The 19,355-nt window shown below is 41.1% G+C and overlaps 1 protein-coding gene across 1 annotated transcript in view; it reads right to left on the reverse strand.

Moving 5' to 3' along the window:
- SYTL5 (synaptotagmin like 5) overlaps positions 1-19,355 on the reverse strand; it is a 261,920-nt gene that overhangs the window by 21,321 nt on the left and 221,244 nt on the right. Inside the window, exons 9-13 of the mRNA XM_070783448.1 lie at positions 18,122-18,228; positions 15,537-15,629; positions 10,188-10,366; positions 8,166-8,265; positions 6,439-6,600 (exon numbers count right to left, since the gene is read on the reverse strand). Of these exons, the coding sequence (XP_070639549.1) occupies positions 6,439-6,600; positions 8,166-8,265; positions 10,188-10,366; positions 15,537-15,629; positions 18,122-18,228 (641 nt within the window). The remainder of the gene's footprint in view (positions 1-6,438; positions 6,601-8,165; positions 8,266-10,187; positions 10,367-15,536; positions 15,630-18,121; positions 18,229-19,355) is intronic.

The raw sequence follows: 19,355 nt of genomic DNA on the forward strand, positions 1-19,355 counted from the left end.
GCTAACGAGGGTTGAGGTATTTGCCCTTTCTCTTTGGATCTGAGTGGGGTCTATGACTGCTCTGACTAGTAGAATATGGCAGAAGTGACAATGTGCCAGTTTCTGGGCTCAGGTCTTAAGATGAACGGCTTCCATTTCTTCTCTTGAAATGAATATTCTTGGGATTCTCCCTCTGGGAATCCATGCTGTGAGGTCCACATCACATGGAGAAGCCACACATAGGTGCTCTAGTTGGTGGGCTTAGATGAGTTCTTAGCTGGCAGCCAACATCAAGTGTGAGACATCCAACTGGACCAACCAGCCCAGTCAAGCCCTCAGATGACTTCAGGGTGTTTTTGGGTATACACTTGCAAGGAAGTTCCAGGGCAACGTCCTCTCCTGACATACTACCATTTCCCACTATTCAGTGAACTTTTGCTCAGAAAAAGGTTGCAGAATTCAATTCAATTCATTCCATTCTACCAACACATATGGAAGGTCTCCTTGGATTGGATTGGACAAAAAGTTCGTTCAGGTTTTCCTGTACAATGGTATGGGAAAACCTGAACAAATTTTTTGGCCCACCCAACAGTAATGATTCTTAAGGCATTTTGCTAAGTGCTATGGGGACACAGAGAGATCCTGCTTTCCATGAGTTTTCACTCTATCTAGAAGGAATATACTCCATAGCAACTCTATCCATCTGCTCTTATTTAACTGATTTGTCACATGAATGCTCTCTATTCCCACTGAAGAGCAGGATGCTCTATACAAAGACCATGTATGCCTGCTCCCATCAGTTGAGTCAGCTGCATTCGTCCCCAGAGCTCTTTATGCCAGGCATATTTGTGGCTCTAATTATATAACTGAATGGCACAAACTGAAGAGTCCCAAAAGACAGCTGCTACTATAAAAAATGAGGTTGACCAACTTATAAGAACTAAAGATGTGAAAATAAATTCGCTATTGGATTCTATTTGGGCTTGAAGCTGTAAAAGATTAGAGGAAAGATCATGAATATTCAGAAAGATTTTGCATTTGGTTGACTTTGCAAGTATTCTGAAACTTTTGTTTCACTCTAGAGAAACTCAAACAAGAAATTGTTGATTAGGATACATTAGGGGCAGAATGTATTCCAGGAGGATATGATAGAGTTTCAACTACCGAAACTATACTCAAAAAAAAAAAAAAAAAAAAGTGCCCCTGTATTAGAAAACTTGAAAATGAATACACATTTAAGTTAAAATAAGTGATTAATAAATGCATTGGAAATTCCATAAGGAATGCAATTGGAAAACATTGTATGTGTTTGACTTCTGTGACTTTGTCCATGAACTGACCTATAATTATTGGTCCTGATTTCTTGAAGGTTTCTACCATAGAGCAAGCTCGGTGTCACACAAACCATTACAGTTGCTCCAAATACAAGTACCGTGCATTCCCTACTGAATGAGTTAAGTTCCGAGAGAGTGCATTTGTAAATCCAATTTGTTCATAAGTCCAACAAAGTTAGCCTAGGTACCCAACTTTATATATAATGCCAGAGACTTGAATTAACTTGCGTGATTGGACGTGCGAATGCACTTTCGCATCTTCAAAAGCTCACAACTCGAAGGTTCGTATGTAGGGGACCTACTAAAGAAACTACTCTGGGGGACTTCCCTGGTGGTGCAGTGGTTAAGAATTCACCTTCCAATGCAGGGGAGGCAGCTTCGATTCCTGAACAGAGAAGTAAGATCCCACATGCCTCAAGCAACTAAGTCCTTAGGCTTCAACTAGAGAAGCCAGTTCACTGCAAGTACTGAGCCTGCTCGCTCTAGAACCTGAGCTCCACAAGAGAAGCCCACAGGCCGCAACTTAGAAACACCCATGCTGCACTAAAGATCCAGTGCAGCCAAAAATTACAAACTACTGTGGGAAGAGAGAGTAATCCAGACTGGGATAACAAGGGGGCCCTTGTCTGGTTCTTATAGGATGGCAGACATGATGACATATGAAGATGGGGGGTGGGGGAAGATTAGCCTGGGTTAAGGACAGAGGCACCTGGCTGGCCACGGTCCATAGGGTTACCAAGAGTTGGGCAGGACTGAAGTGACTTAACATATAAGCAACAAAGTAGGATGAGTGGAATTCAGTGGGGATTGTGTAGAATGTGCCTGAGCACTGGTTGGGAGGTGTGCTCAGATGTGTGTGTACAGGGAGGAAGCAGCAAGGAAGATGAAAACAAGGTTTCTACTCTGGGGTCTTCAGGAGACCTGAAGACACAAATTTCTATTATAGTGTTTTATTAGGATGGGCAGTAGGGTAGCTGGACAGTGAAGGGAAGAGAGGCTCGCCAAGGTTACAAAGTCAGGTCAAGTTCAGGGAGAGTAACCCTTGCTCAGTTCCACAGGGGAGCTCCGAAGACAAGACAGATCACACCTTGGAGTGCTCCTGATCAAAGCAAAGATGCTAGGGTGTTTATACTCCTTCACTCATCAGTTACTGACCAAGGGCTTTGCCCTCAACTCCCACAAGACTGAAATTCCCAGGCTATTCTGGCTTTGGACATCCACATTCCAAGCCCACTCCAGCAGCCTGAGGATGCCTATCCTACGAAGATTGGCAGATACTGGCTGGCAGGAGGGACAGCTGAGGGGAGCCATGTATGAATGAAAATGGGGATACAGGTAAAGCACTGACTCCTCTGCTCCAGAAAACTGGGCTATACCAACTGAGCGCTGAGGGCCAGGGTAAGGGTTAGAATTTACTCAAACAATATCCAGAGTCAATAGGGAAACAGTGAAGGAATCTGACTCAGCGCGGGTGGGGAATAATCTGATAATGCCCATTATCTTTTGCTTTTTGAAGAGACAGGGATCTACTGCCAATCAGAGTAGGAAGCAGAGTTCCCAGCACACTTACAGGGCTAAGGTGGGGTCATCTATCATGGACACAAGTCTGTCCAAAATACCACATAAAAAGAACCCTTTAGCTAGGCAATGACTCTACAGGACCTCCTGTACATTGACTCTGCCTGAAGGTGGGACAGAGAAGGCTTCCTTTGAAAACCACTTAAGCTTGCTGTTGACATTCAAAGGTCCTTTTTATAATAGCACCTTCTGGGAATACATGAAAGGCAATTTACACTGACAAGCTCTTCTTGTTTTTCAGTAAGATAATGAATTACAGCTAATAAACAATCCCACATCACGCTGTAAAATGGGAGTTATACTGTGAAACTACTTTACAGTAAGTACACCTGGCATCTTGAGTTCTTTCTTTGTCTGCACCAGCCTCCTGATGGGTGGGAAGACATAGTAAAATCAAAGGTAGGTGTCCAGGGACTTTTCACCAACAGATAGTCGATAAGCAATAAGGCACTCTGTCTTTCCAATCTTCCCACTGCCAAAGGATGTCCGTCTTTCTGAATGTTTAAGGAATATTATTTCTGATCCTCTGTTACCAAGGAAATTGGTCCCTGTAGCTCACCCTTCAGCTCCTCAGCTGGATAATCTATGAGAAACATCAAGTGTCCAGGGTGGCTCATGCTAGAGCTATAGTTGATGAAGTGGCTACTGCATTGAAATGACTGAGGAGGGAGATGGAGAATCAAGTTTGGAAGGCATGGTACCTAAGCAAGTCTGAATAACCTGCAGCCTTTCCTCTATACATGTCAGAGAAAGCTTGGCAGGAAAAGATGACGTGGATTAGACACTAATTTAGACTGCGTACCTAGAAGATGGTAAAGAATCCACCTGACACTGCAGGAGACGTGGATTCAATCTCTGGATCAGGAAGATCCCCTGGAGAAGGGAATGGCTACCCACTCCAGTATTCTTGCCTGGAGAATCCTACAGAGGAGCCCGGTGGGTACAGTCCATGGGTTCACAAAGAGTCAGACGTGACTGAGCGACTAACAGCTGGCTATTCAACTTCTTGCCAGAAACCAATGCTGAGATGAGGATTCTTTTGCAAGTGACCTATTAAGGAAAGGCTCCCAGGCCAGGCCAGGGAAAGGGCTGGGGAGATAGGTTGGGGAAGAGGAGGAAGCCAGGCAAGGGCTTCTGATCCAGCAGGAGAGCTCTGGAGGGTAAATAACACCTAAGAGCTCTTCCCTCTCTCAGTAATGGAACTGAGCTTTCAGACTCCACCATCTATCAGTTATTGGTGAAGACTTGACTTGCGGCAGGAGGGACAGAAGCTCCTAGGAATTTCTGACTCTCTGCCTACATGGGAAAAATCTACAATAGCCTGAGGACAGTCTTCTAAAAACAGTCAGGTAGAGGCAGTTGGAGGCAAAATTCACAACAGACATGGTTAAAGGAATCCAAGGGGTTCTGGCAGAGGACAACAGGAGTTCCACTAACATTAAACACCATCAGAATGTTTCTATCTCAAGCAGCCTCAGAGAGATGCTTCTCACTTGTAATAAAAAAAAAAAACAAACCACTCAATGTCAATGTGAAGGTGATTACCATGGAAAGCTGCTGGTCCCTAAGCCAAATCAATGCCTGAGAGAATACTGATATCATCTCAGAGCAAATCCTCCAACCATTTCCAAGAAACTGACTGGAAACCCTCCAAGCAGGTTTCCAAAACAGCTTCTCTGTGCTCTTCTGTTACATTTCTGATGGACAAGCTAATTTCACGGACTTAGATGCATGTTACTTGTCCTTCATCAGTGTCACACACCACATGATGTACTGGACATTTTCTATGATTCTTTGATACTCACTCATTATACACAAAAGGAAGCAAGTGCCAGAAGATTTAAATCAACTTAATTGCTATCCTTTATGGTGAGGCTTTTCATTCAAATCACAGAACTTTAATGCTGTAGTGACCAAATATTTCTCATATTTATTAATAATGTCAGAGAAATGTTACGCTATTGTGGACTTATTTGTTGTTAACATTGTACTTCCTCTCTCTACCATATTTATGTGAGTCACAGGAGTGAGGTTGTTTTCTGTTTGAGGATCCCTATTTCATTGTCAATTTTACCCAGAGCCAAAGTAAACCTCCTAAAGGTTGTCCATGAGTTACTTATACCAAATTTTTGAGGTCAACACTTATAAAATCCACCAGAAAGTTACATTTAACTTCTGAGTCTCAAGCTCCTCATATAAAATGGGGATAACAATGCTTAGCGGTGGTTGTAACCATGAGATGTGAATGATGCTACTACTCATGATGATGAACAAACACTATTATTGATGATCAATGTTTGTTTTTGCTGTCTAGCACCCACTCACCATTTTTGTTTTTTAGTATTCCTGTACCTGGATTTATTTGGGGGTGATACCACCTTCAGGACCAGTTTTATGTTCTGATGGTCTTAAGCCCCTCAATGTATCTCTCCTCTCTGGCTGCAATGATTGGCTAAGGATGGGCAAATAATGTAATGAGAATTAGGAACCAGGTCCAGGATGTTGGCTTGACTATTGGAGGAGGAACTCTTTCCTGTCCTGGACAGTGTGAGGCAAGGATGAGAGGTTTGCAGCTGTTGTGGTGTTCAAGAGAAGCAGACCTGGGATTAGTGAGGGGAGGCCCACAATGCATGAAGTCTGCAAGTGAAGCCAATACAGAGAAGAGAGATCAGGCCTTGCTAAGATCTGAGCATCTGGATCAAGCCATGCTTGATCATCTCTGGTCAATAATTTCCTTTCATTTTTTGAGTAGTGTGAGCTGGGGTTTCTGTCAATTACAATATAAGGATTCCAATGTAACAAACACTGCATAGCATTTATCGAGAAGCTTGCAACGTGCCTGACACTGCAAATATCACAAGGCAGGCTTCTTCAAGCCTCACAGCATCCCTAAAACTGATGTCCAATTCTTACATCACCAATGAGAACACCAAGGCCTGGGAAGTTAAGTAACTTCCCCAAGGTTACACAGAGAGTCGTGAAGCCAGGATTGAACCCAGGAAGTCTGATCTGAGTCCACTATCTTAACCATCATGTTCTTTTTTCCCTTTTCTATATAAAGAACAATCTTTCGTTACATAAGTGGGACCTTTATCCCATCTCACTTTTGACTTCAAAAATTACTGTAGACATGCCAACTGCATAGAGTGAATCCCAGGCACTGTTGGTTTAGTTTAGAACATACTATCGTAGCATTTAATTTCTAGTACCAGCCTTGAAAAAAAATTTTTTTGACCTAATAGGATCATATAATGTATTCTTTTGTTTATCCATGGTGACTACTGAATACTGACTATATTTTTAGCAGGTCAAATTAATAAGAAATATGATTATGCAAGATTATGGCTTGCATTTTACAGACAGTCTATATCAAAGAAGGGTTTCCAAAAGAGTGTATTTACATTTGTTATATCATTCCAAAATAAGCTGCACTAATCTTTTCGGATTATCACTTGACAACTAGAGGTCTTCAGATTCTTTAGGCCTCTGACATCAGTTTTGCTCATTCCTTGTGTAAGTGTTTGACTTATCTGGAAGCATTTCCTACCTTGGGTTGAAGCACAAACCACTCATCACTTGGATTTTCAAAGTTCCATGAGTCAAAAGGAATCTCCACCTCCCCCAGGAAGCTATTCCGTCCAAATCGATCATAATGCCAGACTGAGAGCTGCAGAGTTCTCGTTTCCAGCTGGGCATGGCTGATGGTGTACTGCAAAACCAGATTTACAACATCACACTCCATATCCATTTCTAGGACAGGGTGAAATTTACTTCCACCGGCTTCCAGATCATATGCAGTAGTAATACAAACAAAACAAACCCAAGAGAAAAACACTTCATTTTTCTTCATTTCTGCTACAAGTCAGGTTCTATTCCATAAACTCATTTGCATGAGATCTAGCACTGAAAGATCTATTGACAGGCTTTTCATGGGGGTTTGATAAACTTCAGATATTATATAAAAAGTGCGAGGTGATGAAGCTTGTCCCCTTTTCAGCTTTACTTGCTTTTTACTTGCCTGATTATTTTGTCAACAACTACTTTGTAAGTGCAAGGTTTAATGTATCAAGTCTTTAATTTCTCTGTCTTATTTATAACAATAAGACCCAAATCCAGGAAAGTTTGACAGTGAGAAACTTGCAAATGTCAAACTTCATAAAGTCCAGCCTAAATGCAGGGGTGAAATCGATATATACATAGATTGAGCAGAAAGAAAATATTGCTGGCATGGTTTCCCTTTTCCAGCAGAACATTATCCAGGGCCACATACGCACACCCCCTCAAAATCTCCTGATTGTCCTCCGCAAATACCACTTCAGACACACTTCAGACTGACTGATTCCTCATCTTGGATTCGCATCATCCTTCCTGTTTCTGGAATGATTCACCTTGGCCCTGCTTCCCAGATCTGCCACGTCATTCTTATCTGTTCTGCTTCGGCTCATCTTTGCTATCCTGTCATGGCTGCTGGATTCACCCTCTGCATATATTCATTCCTTTTCATTTTGATCTGTCTTGATACTGGCTCCTGCTTTCACATATGACCCTGCTGACATATGCCCCCACTCGCCAACTTCCTTCTGTGGTGGACTCCATGACTCCATTATTCTGGCTTCAAGATCCATAATTTACCCTGTGACTGGCAGTAACTTCAACATCCCCGTCCCCTTGGAACTTTCTCACCAGGCCAACTGTGTCTAGGGTGAGGGAAGAGGTTACATGGAGGCCCATGGGAAAAAGTAATGTCTCTAGAATTGGGGCCTGGGTTATATCTTACCTAGGCCACTGTCTCTGAGATTTTTCAAATCTAGCCCTGCATCTCCACTGTTGATTAACCACATGGATAAACTCAGCCAAATTCTGAAACCCTAACAGGAAACAGCACATTTTAATGCTGCGTTAGCAGAACAATGAGTATGTATAGAGTGACCTGCTAAGTTAGGGCCAAAACTTTGACAAACTTCTTTAACAGGGAACTAGAAAAAAAATTGTTTTCCCAAGGGTGAAACATAGTTTTGGACAAGAGGTATTAATACCAACTCAGATGTAATTTTCCTGGATCACCTCTACTTCCAGTGCAATCTTCAGAGCAGCAGAGAAATAGACTAAGAGTGGTTTACACCGCTTTCTTTTCCAGACACAGAGAGCCAACTGACTCACATTCTGCTTTTCTAAAATACATATAAGCCTTGACATGCAAACCCTTTACAGTTACATCTAAACCAATGAGGTAAATCGAGTCATTAAAGTTACCGTGAAAGAGTATTGATTTACCTTTAGGGTTTCATTGAATTCTGGATTGGTGCCTGTTCTTATTTTGGTCTTGCGCTTGTTATTTCTGGACTTGTCAGGAAGAAGATATGACTTGACATAACTGTATATGATTTAAAAAAAAATGAAAGTAATCCTTGGGAAACATCTACTTTGAGAGAAATGCTCAGGGACTTCAGTGAATAAAAAGGGTAAAAGAAACAGGCTAGTGAGTATAAGAGACAGAACCAAAGAGAACGTGGTTTACATACCAGGACATTTTGAAATATAACTCTGGCCCTTCAATAAGAGAGAAGTTGTAAATTCTTGTGGTAAAAAGAGTGGGTTCCAGAGTCAAGCCAGCTGGGTTTGAATTACTCCAGGTGTCAATGGTTTGGGGGAACTCAAGAGCTTACTTAATCTCTCTGTATCCCAGTTTCATCATCTGCAAACCTGGGATGATGACTTAGGGGATGATAAGGATCAAATGAGCTGACATATACAAGGAGCTAATATATTATACTACTGAATAAGTATAATCTATTATTATGAACAATGCTCTTGATCATAGAGGTAATTTTCCTCTCCACTCAGATGTCTGGACTTCTGATGAGTGGAGTCAATGGGTGAATAAAGAAAAATAGTGAAAAAGAGGAAATTAAAATTAACAACCTGAAGTCACAATAGCAATTCTCCCCAATACCTGGCCTTGAGCAGTCCCAGGATCAGGGCATCATGGCAGACTCAGAAATGCACAAGATGTACAAGACTGAAATGTAAAAAGATGCTACCAGAGTCCTGAAGTCCACCTACTGTGGCTTTAAATGATCCCTTTGAGACTGATGATACCAATCCTGAAGCTCTCTGATATTTAGCTAAGGAGGTAACCGGACCAATCTATTTGTCTACTCATTTGTCTGTTTTGGAAACAGATTTGCTGAGCTGTGTATTAAACCTAGGTTATCTATTATGTAGAAAAAGGGTAAACAGCAGGTCTGAGACTGCTGTCATTTGAATTATCTGTTTATAAGTTTGGCTCTTGGCTGGCATGCAGAACCTGGGTTTCAGGAGGATTTTCATCACTCCAGGAGCAGAAATAAGTGGCTCACTGTGCCAAAAATATTTGTGGAAATAGTATAGCTCCTGCTGAACATCTGCTTTCATGTAGGAGACTGAGATTTTGGTATGTGACCAGCTGAGTCTCTCAATGAGCTTCCCTGGTAGACAACACTCCCCATGTGTTTTCACCACTTGTGGCTGGAGGACTTAAGCACATCCTGTGTGACTCCACTGGGAGAGGTCCTCGGAAGCTTAAGCCTTGATTCTCTTGAACTTTGCCACATATGCCTTTTCCCTGTACTGATTATGACTGTGTGTGGAGACCTGTGAGTCCTCAGAGTGACTCACCAAACTGGCAGTGGTCCTGGGAAGCCCTGGGTCTTACCTTCCCATGGTCTCACCTGCCCTCCCAGGCTGATCCTGGAAATCCCAAGAGCCTCATAATTACCCTTTCAGGTTGTTCAATTAGGCAAACAGCTTGGTAATTTTTTCTGGAGGGTTTCCCAGAACAAAAATTAACAGGATACTCTCATACAGCCTGGGGTGTGCCAACGTGTCAGCCTTGTATGACAAAGAAGCTGCCTCTGTGTGAACTACAAATCTGTGAGTCCTGAATCATGCTGAGTAATAGCTACTTTAAAATCTTACAGTTCCCTGGTGGTCTAGTGGTGAGGATTTGCTACTTTCAATGCCACGGCCTGGCTTCAATCCCTGGCCAGGGAAATGAGATCCCACAAGCTATAATGCGCAGCCAAAAAAAAAAATTTTTTTTAAATAAAATAAAACTCAGGTAACTACAAATGCGACCATTATATATGCATGTCAGAGAATATTTAGAAGTGTGGCAGAGGAAGAAAGTGATGATCAACCTTCTGATTCTAGATGAATGCTACAAGGCTTCTGAAAAAGAAACACACAAGGTGACAAATACATGTAATTCACATGGGCAGTGACTGAAACAGTCTGGGAAACATGCTATGTGCTTACGCATCTGTCCTCTGTTTCTTTTCATCTCCTATGGCCAGATTTCTGCAGTTCTTAACAAAAATGTAGAGCCCGCCAGTTTCATAGCTGTAGCTGATGTGCAAAAGGATTTCCCCGCTGACCTTCACGTTGCCATAGTCTCCTGTCTCACTGTAAACACTCATCATGCTGTTCAGGCTGGTCTGGAATCAACAAGATAAAAAGAGGCATCCGGGGTTATGCTAGTGATCTCGCCACAGAAGCTATCTCCCACCACTTAATTACAATTCCCGTTGTTTATAACGAGCAGGGAAGCTTACGGTGAAGGAAGAAAGCAAAAGATGGCTTGTTTTTCTGATGTTGCATAAAATCCAAGCCTGAGAAAGGACAATGTCTAGGACCATTAGTAAGGAAGGCAGGATGCTCGCTGAGAGGGGATTAACTTTTTGGGTTAGTGAATAGCCTTTGTTCATTCACTTCTAATGAATAGGGGGACACAGGCATTTCCCATTTCATCTCCTCTCCCCATCCCTATAGCTTTCTCCTCTTTCACTGGGAGACTCAAGGTCACTCTACTTCAAGGTCTAGAATGCACTCATCAGGACAAAGAAAAAAGAACCCATATTTCTGTGCAAGGATAAGCTACAAGCTTTTCTCTCTGATACCTACATAGAGTATTCCATCCCATAAGTCTCTGAGAAGCCATACTATAACCCAGCAGGACCCTATGGAGCCTTCCCAATGTAGCCCCTCCCCTTTATCTGCTACTTTATTGCCTCTGAAGTACCTTCAATTCAGTTCAGTTCAGTCACTCAGTTGTGTCTGACTCTTTGCGACCCCATGAATTGCAGCATGCCAGGCTTCCCTGTCCATCACCAACTCCCGGAGTTCACTCAAACTCATGTGCATCGAGTCAGTGATGCCATCCAGCCATCTCATCCTCTGTCGTCCCCTTCTCCTCCTGCCCCCAATCCCTCCCAGCATCCGGGTCTTTTCCAATGAGTCAACTCTTCGCATGAGGTGGCCAAAGTACTGGAGTTTCAGCCTCAGCATCAGTCCTTCCAAAGAACACCCAGGACTGATCTCCTTTAGAATGGGCTGGTTGGATCTCCTTGCAGTCCAAGGGACTCTCAAGAGTCTTCTCTAACACCACAGTTCAAAAGCATCAATTCTTCAGTGCTCAGCTTTCTTTATAGTCCAACTCTCACATCCATACATAACCACTGGAAAACCCATAGCCTTGACTAGACGGACCTTGAAGTACCTAGATAATATTAATAGAATCTGATGCACATTTCCTGAGTTGTTTTACAGATGTTAAAACCCTCATCAAATGGAAGAAATTAATGATTTGATGACCATGAGCACATAGCCCCCAGACCTTCTGTAGCCTAAGGATTGATCATCATCAACTAATCAAAGAACTGTGCACAAACTGATCACATACTCTGAGACCTGTGACCCTCATCTGGCCTTTAGAAATGCTTTGCTCAAACCCTTCAGGAAGTTTGAGGGGTTTCAAGCACCAGTCATCCATCCTCGACATTTACACAATAAACACTGCACTTTCCTTCACCACAACCTGGTGTCAGTAGATTGCCTTTACTGTACCCAGACAACCAGACCCAAGATTGATTCTGTAACATAACTACATCTTCCAAAAGGGCATGCCATGAGAACATCACTGCCCATAGCTGTCAGGACTCCCCTGACCAGCTGTGAGGCCACAGGGTTAGTAACTAATATGACCATGGCTTTCTACACATGTATAAAATAGCAACTCACAAACAGAACACTAAACAAGAAAATAATACACCAACCAATAAATAAAATTAAAATGCAAAAAGAAACCCTGTCCAAATGTGCCAGAATGAATGAAAGTTCTGATGGGATACTAATAATAAGAGATGCATTTTAAATTAAATGTAACAAAATTATCCTGTACTGCCAGCAACATGAACTCTGTGTCTTAGCAACAGGATTGTCACAAAAAACCACCTGGAAGGCGTTCAGGAGTGATCTAGGCATTTCAAAAGCCCTGTCTATGAACGACTGGGAAGTAAAGACTATGGTGATTGAGAAGAGAGGTTAGACTGCATACCTTGTATATATTTTTTTGTTTATATATAAAACAAAAGTCATTACCTTCCTCCAATTGCTCAAAGTAGAGACTGATACAAAAGCAGTGGGTGATATGGCCAGTCTCTTTTTCAAGCTTAAATCAAGGGCAAGAGCAAACCAAGGATCCCATAATAATTTGGAAATTAAAACTTAAAGAGCCAGTGAGTGACCTAAGTCATCTATTCTGTTCCTAAAACCAAACACCAGAATTTTCATGATAGCAGGTGTCTTTGCAAACTTTAATTGCCTACTGGTCACTTGGGGGTCTCATTAAAATGAAGGTTCTGATCCACACAGTCCCAGGTGGAGTCTGAGATTCTGTCTTCTTTTTTTTTTTTTAAGATTTGTTTATTTATTTTTGGCTGTGGTGGGTCTTTGTTGCTGCACTCGGGGTTTCGCTAGTTTCAACGAGCAGAGGCTGCTCTCTAGTTGCGTTGTGCAGGGCTTTTCATTGCGGTAGCTTCACGTGTTGCAGAGCTCAGGCTCTAGGGCACTTGGGCTTCATAAGTTGTGGCTCCTGGTCTCCAGAGTGCAGGCTCCATAGTAGTGGTGCAAGGGCTTAGTTGCTCTGCAGCATGTGGAATCTTCCCAGATCAGGGATTGAACCAGTGTCCCTTGCATTGCAAGGTCGATTATTAACCACTGGACCATCAGGGAAGCCTTGCAATTCTGCTTTTCTAACAAACTCCTAGGTCCACAGTTCCCAAACTGTGTGTTAAGGCATCCCAGAGCACCAGCCCCAACTCACAAGGGGCACCGCAGCATATTTTAAAATTCCCAGGGAAACACCAGTGACAACTATTAGACACCATGCAAACTGCTAACAGTAGTTCACAGTGTTAACGTTCAATCCCACTTTCTTCTTTTTAATAAAGTCCTATCCATGCGAACCTGAGTTTTAGGCAATAACTATGACAAAAAACATGTACTGCACAAAAATCCATGAGGAAAAGGAAATGAAAATGCTGCTGCCAACTCATGTAGTCCCCATCAGGCCCACACATCACCTCAGGGGCTATTTAAGAATGGAAAGAGTCGGACACGATGGAGCGAGACTGAAGAATGGAATAAAAATATTATTTTTTCAAATGGTTACTGTGCATTATATTTTCAAATGGCTACTAAGTTGTTAAGATACCAGTGCTTATTTTTTTTTCCAAGCTAACTATTTAACTGGGTTAGGTGGCTCAGACGGTAAAGCGTCTGCCTGCAATGTGGGAGACCCAGGTTCGATCCCTGGGTCGGGAAGATCCCCTGGAGAAGGAAGTGGCAACCCACCCCAGTACTCTTGCCTGGAAAATTCCATGGACTGAGGAGCCTGGTAGGCTACAATCCATGGGGTCACAGAGAGTCAGATATGACTGAGTGACTTCACTTTCACTTGGCCTAGCAGCGCTATGAAATTACCACTGAGACACTAGGGGTTCTGTAAACTGACAGCCTTTTATAGTCTCTGTCCCAGGTCACTCAATATTGCTGGTCAACAGAACATGCTTTGAGTTTCAAGGGCTTTAAGAATAAGCCCCAAACCCCTTATGTCACATATGAATCAAGTCTGGCTCACAGAAATTATTGGCGGTGCCAAAACATTGTGAAATAAAGTTCATATTTTATGGCAGAGCTTGAAAGATTTAAACATTCTTTTTTGTTTTTATTGAACCACATGGCTTGCATGATATTAATTCCCTGACCAACCTGGGCCCTGGACCACCAGAGAATTCCCCAAGAAAAATTTGAACGTGAAAAAGTTCATCTGCCCTTTGGCCTCCTTGCCTGACTTCTATGGGCAGAACAGTTCTTGGAGCTTTCTGAGATGCTGTTCCCAGGTTATAATCTTCAATACAGCACCAATAGAATTTCCCATTTCTTTCTTAGATCGACTGATTATTTTTTTGTTGTTGACAACAAAGCAAAAGATTTCCAATTTTTAGTCTGAGGACCTCCACACCATATCTCACTGACCCCTTGGGTCACTGACTTATATCTATACCACATCCTTCTGTAGCTACTCCTTCAAAGAAGGTCCTCTGTTAAAGCATGAGATCAGTACATAGAAAATTCAGTTTAAGAACCCACTACTGCAGAAGCTTGGAAGAAACTGAAGAAGTTACAAGAATTTTACTGCTAACCAAACTCTATGCTTTTAACCAAGCCAATGCTGTGAATTAAACAGAGATGTTTATTCTAAGGGGCTTCCCTGGTGGCTCAGATGGTAAAGAATCTGCCTGCAATGCAGGAGACCCAGGTTGGATCCCTCAGTTGGGAAGATACCCTGGAGAAGGGAATGGCTACCCACTCCGTTATTCTTGCCTGGAGAATCCCATGAAAAGGTGCCTTGTTCACGGTAAACCATTCTGGACCATGTATCTTTTCTCTAGTCCACAGATTCTAATGTTTTAAAAATGTGTTGTCTTTGAAATACTTGGATTCTGATTATATTATTACCTTTTAAAAGAGGATTGCTGGTTAATGATACATGAGTCAGAAAGACTGGAAGAATTGCCTAGCTAATGAGATTTCCTGTACCATGAAATCCATGAAGTACAATTGGAAAAAAGAAAAAGGAAAGGTTGAACACTCACAGTGTCTGAGTCAGCATCAGGCACACTTAGGTAGGTCCATTTCCTGTCAGAGCCTGCTTGAGAATTCTTTAAGGAAGTTGCCCAAAGGTCAAAAGAGAAAAGCATATTAGAGCAACAGATGGAAATAAAAGACACCAAGAAAAGACCTGGAGACATACAGATAGATAAAAAGACACAGGAGCACCTAAAGCCCTCTCAAAGAAGGGTTCAAACACCAAAGTAAGATGGAATATTATTCTGTAGGAGTGGGAAGTTATGGACTTGATGTACGAATAGGGAAGAAAGTTACTTGGCTATGTGTTTAAGTGAGGAAAGTGACTGGTGGTAGCAAGGAGGACATCTGAGGAACTGAGAGAATGGCAGCAGGGAAATTTACCAACTGAGAACCGAGATAATTCAGAGGGTTCAGCTGATGAGAGCCTGAACTAGGGAGTGATGAGGTTTTAAAATGTGGTAGGGAGAGGTTTTTTTAAAGTAGGAATCAGGACCCTTAGGAAAAGCCCCCACAAAATTTGAATAAAAGGTACTCTGTGGACAAAAGGCAAGCAGGAGATTATAATAACTTTTAATTCATGATCCTGTGTTTTCCAAGAACTTGATTCTCTTCTTTGGAAATGCAAAGAAAACCAACAAGAGAGAATATTCCAGTGCATGCTCAAGAATTGCTTACTGTTGACAGGCCACTCGCTAGACTGTGAGTATTTGAAGAAAACCGGGAGGACACTAAGTCATCAATGCCATCTTCCATCTCTTCTAAGGAATCCTAAGGAAGGATGGAGGGGAATAAAATCAGTGCCTTGGTGTCCTTCCTAGAAAGTCTTTTCACTTACAAAAAACCACTTTTTAAAATATTTATTTATAATTGACTTATGATTGCTTTATGACATTGGTTTTATTTCTGTCATACATCAAAATGAATTAACCGTAGGTGTACATATGTCCCCTCCCTCTTGAATCTCCCTCCCACCTCCCGCCCATTCCCACTCCTCTAGGTTATTACAGAGCCCTACTTTGAGTTCCCTGAGTTATACAGCAAATCTCACTGGCCATCTATTTGACCTGTGTTAGTGTATATGTATCCATGCTACTGTCTCCATTCATCTCACCCTCTCCCTCTTCTCCCCAACCCTGTCCATAAGCCTGTTATCTATGTCTGTGTCTCCACTGTGGCTCTGTGAACAGATTTGTCAGTACCACCCTTCTAAATTTCAAATATATGAATTAATATATGACATTTGAGAACACTTTTCTTAAATACTTGAAATATCAGATACAAATATCTAGAAAAAACTCCATTCCTAGGTTTTGCTCTTTTGCTCTCCATTCGACCTGAATTACAACCATCTGAAGATTGGGGTCCCCTTCCTAGCGATGCTTGCTTTATGGAAAAAACATGAAATGTGGAATCACACAGACCTGGGCATTCAATTCCTCCTTCACTGCTCACTAAATTGATTTACTTTGAGCAAAGTACTTATTTTTTAATTTAAAAAGTTGAGGTGCATTTGTGTATATATGTGTGTGTGTATGCACATTAATGTATGCCTGTGTATGTCTATACTGTTAAGACACGGAAATGTATCTTGAAAATCTCTTCAATAGAATAAACTATTTTACATATTGGTTTCTTATCCAAAATTCCAGATTCTACTTTTCTTTCCCCACTTTTTATCCCCTGGTTATTTAAATAATACATTTTTATAGTAAAAATTTCAAGTAATATAGATTAAAAAAACTTGTATCTCCACTCACATATTAATAATTAAATTTCAATAATCTTTGATGGATGAACAGGGTACATATACACACAGATAAATGGATTATATCATGCATACTATTTTCTTTCTTTCTTTTTTTTTTTATTAAGGACACCTTTCTTTTTGGTTTCTCCCCTCTTCCCTGGTCCTCCTTACCCTGGGTGCAGCTAGTATTATGCATCCTGTTCAAATTACATTCTCTTTTTAAAAAGTTTTCTGCATCTATTGATGTAGTTTTTATTTTCTCCTTTAATATAGTGAAGGGGCTTCCCTGGTGGCTCAGATGGTAAAGCATCTGCCTGCAATGCAGGAGACCCGGGTTCGATCCTTGAGTCGGGAAGATCCCCTGGAGAAGGGAATGGCAACCCACTCCAGTACTCTTGCCTGGAAAATCCCATGGACGGAGGAGCCTGATAGGCTACAGTCCATGGGGTCGCAAAGAGTTGGACATGACTGAGCGACTTCACTTTCATTTTAATATAGTGAAATATTAATTATGTAAAAGATATTCTTATATAGATGAATTCTTCTATTCAAACCTAGAATAAAACTTGCTTATTGCAATATTTTTGATTCACTGCTAGGTTTGTGTATATATTCAAGTTTTCTGTATATATTTATAAATTAATTTACCAGTTTGAGTATTCAGGTTATATAAAATGGCTTCATATCATGAATTTGAAGATTTTCAGAGTTTTGAATTTGAACATTTTCAGAAGATTTTCTATGATCAGTAATAGTTTAGTAACATTGGAATTATCTGTTCTTTAAAGGCTGAATACCAAGTAAGCTTTGAAACCATTTGCTCTCATTGCCCACCGCTACCACTGCCCTTTTGTGGTGGATTTAAAAATACTTTGTAGTTTTTTATTACTATAGTAAATAACATTGAGTGTTAGAACTAAGTTTCCTGGTTTGTGTCAGAAAAATTTTAATAATGTCATTTAACATTTGTCTTATCTTTCATCCCAAGGAGTTCAAATTGGATTATAGCTGTTGTAGAAATAAGAATTTCAGATTAGAACCTTCACCTTCACAATAATTTAATTCAACATTCTCATTTCATGAATGACTTTACCTTAAACATTAAATTTCACATAAGTTAGTCTCAATTGAGAAGACAGTTTAGGGGGATAACGTGAGATGTAGAAATGTTCATATAAAACATATAGTCAGATAAGTCTAGTAATGTTGGATTTAGGAAATGTTAGGATTCCTTACATTACCTGGGTTTAGATTAAGTGACACGCTTTTTAATGAAGAACTGAAATCCCCAACAGGTGTTTTCTTAGAGATACTTGTCACTCATTAACCTGATCACCTGTTACCTTTTCTAAATCATATTTGTTTTTATATGTTAGTTGTGAAGACTAATAGGAAGAAATGATTGTATAGCCTCACTTCACTCTCAACTCATCCTCCCCGAAAGTGGACAGGTTTGGAATAAGCCTGTGCCGTTTCTTCATGACCATTAGACACTCTTCCATATCCAACTTACCAAGTCTTTGTCCAAAGCCCCAGGGACAGATTTGCTCCTTATGCTTATAGTATCCTCTAAGTCTTCTGTAAATGACCCGCTCAAATCTAACTCAGATCGACTCCGGTCTGTAGGAAGGAAAAGGGAAGAAGGGAATCATCTTGTTTTGTTAGAAGGGTTCACTTCTCATTGCAAATGTTTCATTGTTATTCCAATTCTTTCTAGGGATAGGGCATAGACAGTGTCATGAAAACAATAGTCAGAAACTTCATACTGTTTACGCTAACATGCTACCATTTATTAACAGTATTTTGAAAATTTCCTGGACTGACTTACCAACACTGATCTGTACATTTCTCCTTTGAGCATAGGAAGGCAAATGTTCTACTACTATAACATGATCAATTTGTAAGCTATTTAAGAATTTTGTTGTGCTCAAAAACCTTGGCAAACTCTCAAAGAATGGGCCATTAAGTTTAGAAAAAAATAAAACATTAAGTATTCCTTATTTATTAGAGAATCTATTGTCTACTCCATGGAGAGGAGCCTGGTGGGCTACAGCCCATGGGATCGCAGAGAGTCAGACATGACTGAGCATGCACACATACATTGTGTTTTTATATTTGACATAAAATGTAATGAAATGATGCAAGTTCTTTTCACACAAAAATGGAGTAGCTATAGGGAAATTGAAAGGAACTTCTATTTCTTTGCACACCAGAACATTCATCAGCAGAATTTCTTGCTTTTAAACATATAAAGAAAAATGCAAAACTCAGTAATGCTGTGGATAGCTTATCAACAGTTTATTTCCATAAAAGACTTCTATGTTGAAACCCTGCTGAGAGAGAATACTTGCTTATAAATGAGAAAGACTGAAGAGAGCAACTGATTAAGAGTGAAATGATAAATGAAACAGCACAGAACTGCTTAGCATAGCACCAGACACAGAGTATGTACTCAATCCACAGGAGCTACTGAGTATTATTAAGAGGAGAAATGAAGGGGCTTCTCAAATGGCTCAGCAGTAAAGAAGCCGCCTGCCGATGCAGGAGACACAGGAGACATGGGTTCAAGCCCTGGGTCGAGAAGATCCTCTGGAGGAGGAAATGGTAACCCACTCCAATATTCTTGCTTGGGAAATCCCATGGACAGAGGAGCCTGGCCAGCTAGAGCCCATGAGGTTGCAAAGAGTTGGACACAACTGAACAACTCAGTATGAGCACGAGTAGTAGAAATACACTCCACGAGGTTG

The sequence above is a fragment of the Bos indicus genome, chromosome X, assembly GCF_029378745.1.
Source record: "Bos indicus isolate NIAB-ARS_2022 breed Sahiwal x Tharparkar chromosome X, NIAB-ARS_B.indTharparkar_mat_pri_1.0, whole genome shotgun sequence".
In the NCBI taxonomy this organism is placed as follows: domain Eukaryota; kingdom Metazoa; phylum Chordata; class Mammalia; order Artiodactyla; family Bovidae; genus Bos; species Bos indicus.